The sequence below is a fragment of the Sander vitreus genome, chromosome 14, assembly GCF_031162955.1.
Source record: "Sander vitreus isolate 19-12246 chromosome 14, sanVit1, whole genome shotgun sequence".
Taxonomy (NCBI): Eukaryota; Metazoa; Chordata; class Actinopteri; order Perciformes; family Percidae; genus Sander; species Sander vitreus.
The window spans coordinates 20,668,089-20,682,276 of record NC_135868.1 but is presented as its reverse complement, the minus strand read 5'-3'; the positions used below and the strand labels follow the sequence as shown (position 1 = coordinate 20,682,276).

General features: G+C 40.9%; 1 protein-coding gene across 1 annotated transcript in view; it reads left to right on the top strand.

The window, feature by feature from the left end:
- Positions 1–14,188, top strand: part of csmd2 (CUB and Sushi multiple domains 2) — a 250,682-nt gene that overhangs the window by 24,773 nt on the left and 211,721 nt on the right. The window contains exon 3 of the mRNA XM_078267604.1: positions 12,977–13,089. Within this exon, the coding sequence (XP_078123730.1) occupies positions 12,977–13,089 (113 nt within the window). The remainder of the gene's footprint in view (positions 1–12,976; positions 13,090–14,188) is intronic.

Sequence of the window (14,188 nt, the reverse complement as noted above, 5' to 3'; positions counted from 1 at the left end):
CACAGCTGCAGAGATGACGTTGCTCATGTGAAATATTTCTTAAAATTAGATTTGGCCAGATCAGATAAATTGAGTTAAAGATGTCTGATAATGAAATTGAAATTCTCTGCAGGTCATATAATAAAAATGGTAGTAACTTTTTACAGTTAAAAGGTCTTTACTTTGGATAATGCCTGTATCAGTTAACACAAGGTCATCTTTAGCAATTCTTGTATATAAAAAGCTAATGAGCACAAGTTGATGTGCAATATTTCTGTTTAAATGCTTGTCGTAATTTGTTAAACATGAAAGGTATTCAATGTACAGAGCAATGGCACATAATATAACAGGAACTTAGACAAAGCAAATAATTTCATGATAGAAATTGATGAACACCACCTAACAAAGGGATGGTGGGAGGCGGATGTTATTTTCTCACTGCAGGGAATTCATTGTGTTGATTTGCATGACAACTTATGCAAATCACGTCAGTCACAATTTTTCAATTGCAATACCTAAGGCCGGTACAATTCATTAGTGTGCAGCTGTTTTAACATGTACGGCATGTCTAAATGTAACATTGTGGAAGGATAAGAGCACACTGGGAAGCAGGCTCGTCATAGATTTTTCACTGACATGACTTCTCTCTGTTTGCAGTCATTTGGGTCGATAAAGCTGTAATAAAAATGTATAATTTTCAATAATGATGATAAACTTGACAATCTATCATTTTTTTTGCAAAAGAGACCAATTCTCAAATGAAAACAGTGTCTGCTGTGCCTCTGAACAAACGGCACAGTAGCAACAGTTTCGGTGATACTGTATGTAAATAGAACACCATGTCCAATTTTTTACATTGTCAAAAGACAGTGGAAGTGGATGCAATTCAAAAATCTTTTCATTTATTAGTGTGCTCCACCTTCACCATTGCTCAAAATACTATAAGGCTGCAATAAAGGCTACAGAAGGTTTTACTACTTGTAAAATCAATATTCAACCAATCATGGAAATCCAATGGATCCACTAACCATCCTGTTCCCTTGGCCTTTGGAATTAAAATAGCCCCACATCATCACATCCCCTTCACCATACCTAGAGATTGGCATGGGGTACTTTCCATAAAATCATCTCTCAATGCAAATCAAACCAGCTATTAGGCTAACTGAAATAAAACCATGCCAATCTCTAGGTATGGTGAAGGGGATGTGATGATGTGGGGCTATTTTAATTCCAAAGGCCAAGGGAACTTTATCAGGATCATAGTATCCTGGATCCATGAAATAACTGGCCTTTAAAAATAAAAATCTGCCTGCCTCTATGGGAATTTAACATAGGGGTGTACTTACTTATGCCCCCTGTATTTTAAGGAAGACCATTTATTTATTTACGATACATTATTCATTCACAAACAAAATTGGTGTCCTTAAAGATTGGATTTTTCCTCATTTTTTTTAATTAAGGCATTAAGATCAATTTCCAAAAGATGATTTTTTAGTCAACTTTAGCATGGGTGTCCTAATTTTTTCACATGACTGTAAAAGTAGCGATGAACACATATCATATGCATGCTCTAAAGCCATGCTTCCATAGCATTTAACATTTGAAAAATGAGAGTGAAAAGAGCGCTTGTTTTCCAAAGCATACATTCTTTATTTTGTATGTCACTGCTTCCAAATAATATGACATGCTCTGCAATTTTGTTGTCATGTATGCTGTTAATCATGTCTTCCTATTAAAAGCAAATCAAATTTCTGGTGGTGTGATAATGGAGAATGATACAACCTATTTGTTGCTTTATATGGGTTCTTGCATGCAACATCATGTAGGGTGTTGCCACTGTGAGAGAATATCCCAATTCAATATACCTGCAAACAGTGATTCCGGGAAAAAACAAGCAGAGCACACTGATAGTGATGAGGACTTGTCTACCTGCTGGGCAATTTCAGTCATGATTGAAGGAAGACTCAACATGCAGCCCACCTTACAGCCTACTTTGTCTTGACTGGACCATTTTGTTACAGCCAAACAGGGTGAAATAAATATCACAAGTCTACTAACAAATTGAATTGAATTGAAATTACATTACATTTAATTTCGCGGATGCTTTTATCCAAAGCGACTTCCAATTTCCTAAGTGCATTTAACCATGAAGGTACAAACTCAGAACAGCAAAAATTACACAGAAGTACAATAGCTTCATATAAGACAAACTGCCACATGTAAGTGCAGTATTTGTATTTATTTATTTTGTTTTTATAATCATCAATCATCTTAGCCAAGGTGCAGTCGGAAGAGATGTGTTTTTAGCCTGCGGCGGAATGTGTAGACTTCCAGCTGTCCTGATGTCAATGGGGAGCTCGTTCCACCATTTAGGAGGCAGGAGTACAGCAAACAGTCGGAATTCCGTTGAGTGGTTAGGTGTCCCTTGCACTGAGGGAGAAGCAAGACGATTGGCTGATGCAGAGCAGAATGGATGGTTGTTGGAAAGATGGACATTCACACTCCATATTACTGCTGTCATGGATAAGGCATAAAGGATGTAAATCAGTTTCTAGAAATGACATACAGTACAGTGCGGAGATGTTGAGGACTACAATAGAACACATTAATCCTGTTTTCATACTAAAAAAGACATAATTAAGAAATAGAGGGCATTAATGTTTAGATCTACATGCAGGGAGGGACTAAAGGAGAGAACGTTGATGTAAATCAGTGTTTGTGAGAGCCAATAGATCATTACCAGTGCTGTACATCAGTAATACACAGAAACAAACCACTCCCCTCCCCGCTGTCTCCTTCTCTTTGCTGCTCTTTGATCATCATTGCCACTGGAGTGAAAAAAAAAAACAGACGGGTAGAAAGCACATAGCATTGGTTGGGCGCTCCATTGGTCACTTTGTCCCTGTTAGCCCTGCTGGCTAATCAGATCTTCTGCCCAACCTTGTTTTGGAGTTTGTTAGTGGCATCCCTCTGCAGAATAACTGAAGATCACAGCACGAGAGAGGGAGAGGGAGAGAGAGAGGGAGAAGGAGAGAGAGAGAGAGAGAGAGAGAGAGAGATAGAGAAATCAATTGCAGTGACGAAATTTTGAATATACAGTAGATTCAGAGCTTCATCCATTGTTTAAATCTCAAAGGCATAGATCTTGCCTCGCAGTGCAGGCATGGAATAATGCACATACATGCAAACACGCTCCTTATCCATATCCAGTCCTTATATGAACAATTATACACTACGTGACCAAAAGCATGTGGACATTGGAAAGACTTTCTATAAGAATTGGCAACCTGGCTGCAGGGATTTGCTCTCATTCAGCCAGAAGAGCTTTAGTGAGGTCAGGGACTGATGTTGAGCAATACGGCCTGGGTCATAGTTGGCATTCCAGTTCATCCCAAAAGTGTGTGGACGGGATTAAAGTCTTGGATCTGTGCAGGCCAGTCAAGTTTTTCAAAATCCCCATTTCAGTATGGAGCTGGTTTCAGGTAAGGTGGTACTGTGATGTTGAAACAGGTAAGGGCCTTCCACAAACTGTTGCCACAAAGTTAATGCCCACTATTACATGCCCACCATTATATGCTATAGCATTAGCATTTACCTTATTGGAACTAATCATGAAAAACTAGCCTAAACCTTTGAATTGCTGCATACTTTTCAGATTTATTCAGTGACACAGTGGTGGCGTGCCTATCAATGGCTATTTCCTCCATATGGAGTAACAATAGACCAATCAGAGATTTGTAGGCAGGATTTAGATTTCTAGGGCTACATAGCTCAACCATTTAAAAGACAGGGGGTGTTGACATACCTTTGGCTGTATACAGTAGTATGGAAGGGGCAGGGGCACAGGGTGAGTCAGAGGCAGAGAGAGAAAGATACAGTATGCAAGCAAAAGCCTCAACTGATGAAAGAGGGGTTGGGTGTGGGCTTCACCTGGCAAATGGCTGCATTTGATTATATAACATATCCTTTTAATCTGAGAGATTCTGGGGAAGGCAACATTGTACTCAGCCATTACCCAAGTGTACATTAGTGGTTTGTTTGTTTCTTTTATCACTCACCTTCAAATCATGCCTCATTCCTCGCACCACTACACTAAGCCAGTTTGGTCTGTTAGGCTCTGTAAGGCTGACTCATCAACACATTCTTTGATCTTCTTTGCTCTATGTGTCATATAACCTGTTTATTTAAGCATAGCTGGACCTTCACACCATTGCTAGTATTATTTTTTTTCACACAGATGAACAACAACTACAATTACTACTGTTACTACTAAAACTGTAACACCCCCTGACCTTTATAAATATTTAGAGATAATAGAAATAAGATCAAAATCAATAGTAGACACCTTATTATACAACCTATATACATATCTAAAATGTAGGATAGCTTTCTAATATTTGTGATCATCTTTGTAGAATTACTTTCACCTTGTTTGTTTTCTATTGCTTCTCTTACTTCTGTCCTTTTCTCTCCTTGGTTATTGCTGCATCCTTGTGTGTCATAATTGCTCCATGGACTCACAAACAAACACACACACACACACACACACACAAACACCCAGACCTGCACACCGGTATGGCGAGTAAACGACCGCATATCTCATGGCTACTACTTAACTTTGTCGCTTTCCAAGGGGCCAGAGTGGCAAGGCATTGAATTACTTTTATTCTATCCCTAATTGTTTTCTGCCCGAGGATTATTGCAAAGCAATTTGTGCGGAACAGAGGGAAACACAGTGTACTTGTGAACGTCACCTTGTTTCCTTTGTCAGCCTTGATTTGTTTTCTGTAAGTGTAATTGACTTATGTTTCTACAACGGGGAAACAAATGAACAAAGAATGCAATTCTTTTTTTACTTCAATACCCCTACTGTCAGAGCCGTTATGTTGTTTATTTACAGACTCTATATCCACGCATTCAATTATGAAGCTTTTTATGTAGTTATATTCATACATATCATGTCCATAAATGCATATCTGTCAGTAGAACAAGCAATGTTGTGAAGGACTGAAGTATTTAAATAGTAACTCAAGCACTATGCATGGACTTTTGCACTCGCATTATCGGCTGAATATTCTTGTACAATCTCAAACTCAAGTGATTGTGCAGCCCTCTGTGTAGACTCACAGGCACCGTATCTACCGGGTTGAGCAGATGCAGATAACATCAGTGCAATGTAATACACTGATACACTGTGCAGATAGCCCAAAGATAAACCAGTCACATCACTCACTCACTTGCTCACTCACTGACCAGCAGACACTCCAGAGGAAGTAATTTTATTGTTGTTGTTGTTGTTGGGGTGTGTGTGTGTGTGTGTGTGTATATGTGTGTGTGTGTGTGTGTGTGTGTGTGTGTGTGTGTGTGTGTAAGCAATAACTGCTCCAACCCTCAGGTAGAATTAGATTAAGAAACGGAGATAATTTAAGACTATGGAGCACTTATCTCTGGTAAAGCTATTGGTAGTGTTCCAAAAGTCCTCCACTCATTTGAACGCACCCATCCTTTAATTTAGCTGGTGATGACTTTAGCTATACTGCACAGCAAATGACAGCTAATCAGTCCTGTCTTGCCACCCGTATCATTTTATGGCCAAAAAATGAACACAGCAGATGAGTAAGGCATTCTATCACTGTTCTGACACTGTCAATTATTCACTTGTTTTCATCATTGCATTGGATTCCTCTCTCGCACTTATTTGTCCCTCCACTCAAAAGTTCATGTTCCATTATGTTTAAGTTTTCATATAGCCAAGCTATAGCCTCTCACCTTCCCTTCCTCTCTGCCTTTTCCCTTATTTCAGCCTCCCTCTTTCTCTAGAGACATTGGTTTGTTAATGACTTCACTGCGGTTTGTCTCTCAGTTGGCACTGACTGCGGTTTATTATCTCACCATCAGCATTCAGTGTCAGAGACATCTGAGATACTCTCCCCCCCCCTAACTGTTCAGCCGCGATGCGCAAATACCTTGTGATGTCACACGCACATGAATATTAACGAGCAACTGAATGCTACAGCCCATCTTTCTTCAAGAGACAGACATAAATAATTAGCCCGTTCTATTCAAAAACATGTCAGTCGTTTTAGAAATATCGTCGGGTTGTAGGATTTGCGGGAAGCTGTGTACAGTATGAGATTTTCTAATTGTTGCTGCCCCTAGCTAGGTTTGCCTTTGCCGTGGAGCTGCATGCTTTCTGGACAATGTGACGTGATGATGAACAGCCAAAATTAGTAGAAATATGTTAAAAGAAATGGATAAAAGTGCCACATTATAGTCATTAAAGTCCACATTTACAGTTATAAATATGTTTGAGGCTGCAATGTGTTCTTCCCCTGTAAAACTACTAAGATTACTGGTAACATATTTGCAGGGTTTCAGATTAAATAACAGGAATAACAGGCTAACCATAAAACTCCATCAAGGCCAGATCACGCCCTTGGGCAAAGTGACGTGGTACATTACAGCTTACCCAAAAAAGAAAGGATAAGAAGGCTGATAGATTTACAGTATTATTGCTTGTGAAAGTCTTCCTATTAACTGGAGGAATCAAATCATGTGTGTGAGAATGAAGTGCCATTTTAATCTCCACGGTCAGCTTTTTTCACTCTAAGTAGTACCAGCGATGAGTCATACACAGACACATACACACACACACACACACACACACACACACACACACACACACACACACACACACACACACTGAATGGCAAGAGTTTAGATCCAAGGGTGCATCTTTTTAATGTCTCCATCCTTATAAAAACAACAAGAAAAAGAACCTAATCTGGCAATTGAAGATGGTTATTCTTTTGCCAAAAAACATACTGAAGAGTTGGAACTGGAACCATTCGTGTGTGTGTGTGTGTGTGTGTGTGTGTGTGTGTGTGTGTGTGTGTGTGCGTGTGTGCGTGTGTGCGTGTGTTGTAATGACTGGGCTCTAGTTCTCAGCATTTCTGTTAGTGTGAAAGGCAGTCAGTGGAAAGTTAGAGCTTACAGAGCACAACAGAGCATCAGCCCCTGGCCTTGACCACTCACAAGTTATAGCTGCACAGAATCCTGTGTAGAAAGAGTACTTACACACACACTCGCACAAATACACAATAAAATACACACATTGTTCTTGACTCTGCACTTCAACTCCCTCTCCCCCTGTCTCTCTCTTACCACCCATCATTTATTGGCTAATGTCTCCCCTCATACTCAGCCATCAAAATCTTGCTGCTGTATCTCTTTTTCTTTTTCCTCCTCCTCCCTCTTCCCTCCTTCTGGGGGGAAATCAGCTGGATCAGCACTATGCTTAGCTTCCATCCTGAGAACATGCACACACACACATTCAGTTAGTGAGGCAAATTATTAAAGGACGAATGACCTGATTTAGTCTCTGTCTGTTTACAGCTGTATACACGCATATATTTGAGGGGAGATCAAAAACACACACACACACACACACACACACACACACACACACACGCGCAGGGAAATGTTCGAATGAATATGACTGCATGTGTGTGTTTGTGTGAGTGTGTGAGCATGAATCCCTGACAAGCTGTAGAGACTAATGGAGTTTCTCACCATGACTCATCCTTACTCAACTCAGGCTCATGGTTGGAGTTTTTACATTCCCACATACTGATGTGTCTCTCTCACCTCCCTACTTTTCATATTCTGCCCTGCTTCAACCTGCTCTTCAAAACTGCCATCTCCTCATTACAATATCTCTTTTCCTATACAGCCATCTTTCTGCACATGTGCTCTGTCTCCCTCTCTGTCTGTCTCTCCCTCTCTCGTTCCCATGGGTAGTGGTGGGATAATTGGAAGCAGAGGTTCTTCATTGAGATGATGCTGAGGCCAGTCAGGTGGAAAGCCCTCTTAATAGACCTCTGCTCTCTCCATGCACGCACACATGCACTTTTACAAACACACATACAGCATATACTATTCAGTGTAAATGCACCCATGCACACCTACACCTATTCTTTTCCTCAGAGGCCCTTATTTCTGGGATTACGCAGCTTTCCATACAGAAGGCAGGCAGCAGCCAATGCTTTCCCATAACTGTGCTATTTTTCTTAACTTCTCTATCTCACTCTTTTTGTCTTCTTCTGTCCCTCACTCTCTTTCATCCTCCCTCCATCAATTTACCACTCATTTGAGACACCTGCGCTGCAAATCCATTCTTTTGTATCGCTCAGTCGCAATCATATCTCACATTTTTTCCTCGACAACAGGCAATCACCCAGCTGTCTTTTTCACAATATGGGCTGCACACCTCAGATTGGCATAGCCCATATCTCATTGCAATATTTAATCTCCCTTCGCATGTGTAGCCAGTTTCTGTGTTTTCTGACAGTATCCATTTCATTTTCTCTTAGCCTGAAAAAATTATTTGGGGCCGTATCTGTTTTATGCCAGATTATCGCAATTTGGATGCCCTTTCAGACCCTCCATCATACCCTCTATCAACCCCCCTTCCCTGCAGTGCGCTGCTGAACCAAGATGGCTGCCTTCCAATTCAATTTGTGGTCTGCGAAGGGGCTATTTGCATGAACATGTGTCCCATCGTTTAGCTGATATCCTACCGTGACAATCTCACAGAGAGGAGTGAAATCATGCATATATTAAAGTCCTCTTCCCTTTTTGGTTCAATTCATCTTTTTCACACTGGTGTTTTGCAATTTTTCCCTACCTTCAATGTGGTACTTAAGGATTAGGTGAAACACTGAGTCCCCTCTTAACACTGAGAGATAAAAGGCAGGGATGTGATAGATTGTAAAAAGCTGGATACACATGCATATGGGAGCATAAAATGAAAACTAAGGTGGCACTTGGGAAGGGAAATTTTAAGGGTGAGCTAAAGGTCAGTTGAATGACATTGTCCTTTATTAAAATTTGTTAATTAAGGATCAATAGCGTGCACATATATTATAGATATATATGTCTATGCACAGATGAATCAACCTGTTGTGACTGGCAACAAATGAACAGTGGACACCTGTTTTTGTAGTAGCCTATCTCCAAAAATCAGGGTAACAATTGACAATCATTTGACTGGGTTATTCTGGAGTGATAAGGGAATCAAACATTATATCTAATTCTCTTTTTTTATCAGTAAAAGTAGTAATGATATTGTCATTTAAAGTAAGAATAATTGTTATTTTAACACTTGTTGACCAACACCATGGTCTGGGAGAAACAATTCTCTACACAGTATGATCCATGACCCTCCCCAATATAACTCAGTTACTTTAGCTAGATTCTCAAAAATTAGCTACAACTGTACACTCCATGTGAGACAGTCAGACTAGAGATATCTGACACTATTGAGACTGTTGAAAGACCTTGTGACCTTGGCTGCTGAACTAGTTATGGTTTCACGGACTAAGTAAGACAAGCTGCTGCTCCTCAGCCGAAAGCCCCGGAGCCCTTCATTCAGAGGTGATAGATAAATTATTGAGATGACGTGCTTAGCTAACGTTAAATGTTTAGAAAGGAGACACCGCTGCTACCTAACGTTAGCTAGTAGCCCCTTTTAGGATACGACGTAGTGAATGAAATAGCATTAGCTAGCTTGCGTCAGTTGTGAACGTGGTTAGCTAAGGGTTATAGCTTCTAAAACGATAAACTTAGAGAGCCAGAGAGAGACTTGTGCTTTTAGCTAACTCAATACAACCGTTTGGCTAAGCATAACGTTGTACACACTGCCAGCAGAGTTGGATAACGCAAACAGACAACAGCCAAGGTGAATTTTGTAGTGTGGCTAACTCGTTAAATGTATTTATGTTAATTGGCAAATTAACAAAAAACGTTGCAGTCAATTGTGCAGCCACATGTCACCATCAGTAAATAACGCTACTAAGTTAGTTAGCTAACTAGCTATATGGGGAAACTGTTTTTTATTTTTAATTCGACGAAAACGAACACTGTTTACGTTAAATTGCTTTTAAACAAACACTTCTTACACCAAAATAACACCAACATTATCAAGGAATTTATATTAAGGTAACGTTAAGCTTCATGCTACATTTAGATTGAATTATACCTTGAATTTTCAGTGTCAAAATCGGCATGCATTTTTTTCCATGCACAAAACTATCCAGAAGTCATATTAATGATTGACATTGCCAGCTATGGAGACAAGTCTCATATAATCCATCCATCCATCTTCGTCAGCTTATCCGGGGTCGGGTTGCGGGGGTAGCAGCTCCAGCAGCGGACCCCAAACTTTCCTTTCCCGAGCCACATTAACCAGCTCCGACTGGGGGATCCCGAGGTGTTCCCAGGCCAGGTTGGAGATATAATCCCTCCACCTAGGCCTGGGTCTTCCCTGAGGACGACCTGGAACGTGCCTGGAACACCTCCCTAGGGAGGCGTCCAGGGGGCATCCTTACCAGATGCCCAAACCACCTCAACTGGCTCCTTTCGACGCAAAGGAGTAGCAGCTCTACTCCGAGCTCCTCACGGATGACTGACCTTCTCACCCTATCTCTAAGGGAGACACCAGCCACCCTCCTGAGGAAACCCATTTTGGCCGCTTGTACCCTGGATCTCACTCTTTCGGTCATGACCCAGCCTTCATGACCATAGGTGAGGGTAGGAACAAAAATTGACCGGTAGATCGAGAGCTTTGCCTTCTGGCTCAGCTCTCTTTTCGTCACAACAGTGCGATAAATTGAATGTAATACCGCACCCACTGCGCCGATTCTCCGACCAATCTCCCGCTCCATTGTCCCCTCACTCGCAAACAAGACCCCAAGGTACTTGAACGCCTTCACTTGGGGTAAGGACTCATTCCCTACATGGAGTAGGCACTCCATCGGTTTCCTGCTGAGAACCATGGCCTCAGATTTAGAGGTGCTGATCCTCATCCCAGCCGCTTCACACTCGGCTGCGAACCGATCCAGTGAGTGCTGAAGGTCGCTGGCCGATGATGCCATCAGGACCACATCATCTACGAAGAGCAGCAATGAGATCCCCAGCCCACCGAACTGCAACCCCTCCCAACCCCGACTATGCCTCGATACCGGACACCAACAGGATTGATGATAAAGCGGAGCCCTGGCAGAGGCCAACCCTCACCAGAAACGAGTCTGACTTACTACAGCAGTCTCATATAATGACAACTAATAATGAGACTAGCTAGCGTAGGTGTGCGGGATATTCTTTTTGGACAGTTTAACTTGATATGGTTTGTTTAACTGTTGTTTATCATCAACATTGAGAAAACGTGTACTTAGAAATAGCTTATAAAAACAATTTTATACACAATTTATTTATTTACAAGCACAACGCACATGAATCAACATTTCTGTCAATATGCCAGTGTTAGCCAGCTGGCTAATTTTCAACTACAGTCCTTTGGCAAGATGTTTCTTAATCAGTGAGGTGATGGTTAAAATGTACAGACAGAAGACAACAAGACATAATGAAGACAGCAACACAATAAGCATTCCTAAGACAGTGTAGAAGATGCTGAGCAAAAGGAAGCAGCAACACATCAACAATGTCCACTATTCAGTACGCGTAGCCATGCAAGCAAGCAACACGAAGCAACAAAACACAGCCAAGCAATACTGATGATAGCCATTTTTGACACATGGAAACATGCATAGATGATTTATATCACCAGTTTTCTCAGTTCCAGGTAAGGGCATCATTACACAAAATCCCAGTGAAGCAAGAGTCATAAGCCCATGTTCACTGAGCACCTCCGGATCAGCACTTGAAAGTTATTCATGAAGTTATAAAGTTCTTCATTGAGGGTGTCAAAGTTTTACACACACACACACACACACACACACACACACACACACACACAAACGAAAATTATATTAGTTTCTTATGCTATTTGTTGCAGGAAAAACTAAATTAAACTCAGGTAAAAGCATCACTTGTATGACTAGAGAAGGCTAACACATATGTTCATACTAAACTGCTAAGATCTTGCACTGTTTAGCCAATATACTGTTTTATTTTCGTGTTTACTGTGTAAGAAGTCCCTTCACGTGCCTTGGCACAATGGCATAATTCAGGGACTATTTTAGAGCTGCCTTTAGTCTGCTGTCATGGTACAGGGGCGTCTGCATCATGCACACCTGGGCCATTGGCCACAACATCAAAGATCATGCATGCATACCAACATGTGTTGTTACTGTGGTATGGATTAAAGTAGCATGTGTCCTCATCTGTGCTTGAAGTAATACTATTATGTGACATTATGTAATAAAAGCTAGTTAAGATACATGACATTGACAAATCCAAGCAAACCACCACATTGAATAAAATGCTTTATTTTACATTCATATTTTTAATGAAACTATTGAACATTTGTGTTACTGGATCTTTAAGGTGCAGCAATCACAGTTGTTCCTGTTTTCCCCTAAGTGAATTTGCAGAAACTTTTACAGAGTGGCTGCAGTTTTGTGGATTGACAGTCCAGGTTACTGATACGCATTACTTAAGTGGAACATGGAAACACAAAGCAGAGAAAAAGGTAGTACTAAAAGTAAAGTAAAATTGCCCACATTAACAAGTGATTATTCATAATTGTGTTAGAGTGATGGTGAAACAAGCCTTCAAGTGACATCCAACTTGAAACAAATATTGAGTAGGTTACTTCAGATACATTTAGACTGAGACATGGTGAGATGGACCCTACGGGTATACATAGCAAACATATTCATTCACAATTTTATGTTTGTTTATGTGTTCAACTGTTTGTTCATTCCCATACTGGCTGCTGTGTTTCTAATTTACTGCGGGTACATGATTGCAGTTACTCTGTGTTCGCTGATGGAGAGAATCCGGTTGAGGTTTTGGCATTTGTATAATTTGTGAGTGATTCAGATCGTCGTTATACAAAAGGTTATCCTTGAATGCCGAAGGGAACAGCTGGCTTGATGGAAGTGGGCTTCATACCTGACCTTGCAACCAACTGTGCTGTTGATTGGATCTTTTTTTTCCTCTAACCGTGATTGTCCTTCTGTCCATTTGTTCTCAGGTTAACAGGATTCCAGCTGCCTTCACCCATTGTGAGTACAGGCTCCAGGCTCACACTGTGGCTGCTGTCTGACTACGCGGTCAGCGGGCAGGGATTTAAAGCTGTCTATGAAGGTAATACAACTTCCGTGTTTGTTGTTGAGCCACTGTTAATAATCAGGTTGCTATTTTTTCCTGTAGTACAAATGTAGATGTGATAATGGAAACTCAATCTCAAAGTACTTTTTTTGAGATTGTTGCAGCTCAAAATGCCTGATTTCGCGGGAGCTTTTGTAAAAAATTGCGATAAAAGTTGTGATGTCTTTTGTATGTTTGTTGCAATGAAGTTGCGGGAGACAGTGAAAGTTGCAAAAAAAGTTCTCACTCCGGCTTGGTCATTGGCTCTCAGAGTGCACGTGGGACTGCTGGGATTGGTTGAAGTCGCAGGAAACTCCAGTTATTGGTCAAATTTGCGGAAAGGTTGCGGTGATTGGTCACAATTGCGAGTCACACCGAATTCACGGGGATTGGTTGAATTTGCGTGAATTGGCGCGATCGCGACATTGCAAAATCATGGAGGGACTGCACTTCAGAGATTTGTGACTGTGTGACTGATATTCACTTTTAATCTTCTTTAAGTCCTTTCTACATCATTGCAGTAATTTATGCCAATTCATTTTTAAATATGATGGGCTCTTTCAGCCGCTTCAGTTAGCATTTCATAGCTTATTTGGAAAAGGCTTCAGAGCTACTGAGCAAAATGTCTAAAATATCCTTAAAAAAGGCAGAAAACATAGCGAGAAGGAGAGAAAATGGTGTATACTCATGTTAGGGTACAAAATTAGCTTGTGTGCACTGAACTAATTGTATTATCAGATGGTTTCATTGTAAGATACTCTATCCAGCTAGGTTATTATCTCTCCCTAACCAAGGAAAGGGCTGTGACCTTTATCATGGTGACATGGAATACTTTATGACCCATGGCGGGATGATATTAATGATGGCACTCTTCAAACCCATGCAGGAAAGGCACTCTTCAAACCCATGCAAGAAAGGCGAGCATAGGGAGGGGAAGGAAATACAAGCGAGTGACTAATTAGGCTAATTACCTGACAGGGGTCTGTCTGTCTTTTTGAGATATTGTGAATGTAGGGATGTGGCTCGATGAAGCAACATCAAGCGACTTGGGAGGCCTAAGACTACATTGCGTGACTTGATAAAACCAAAGACAAAA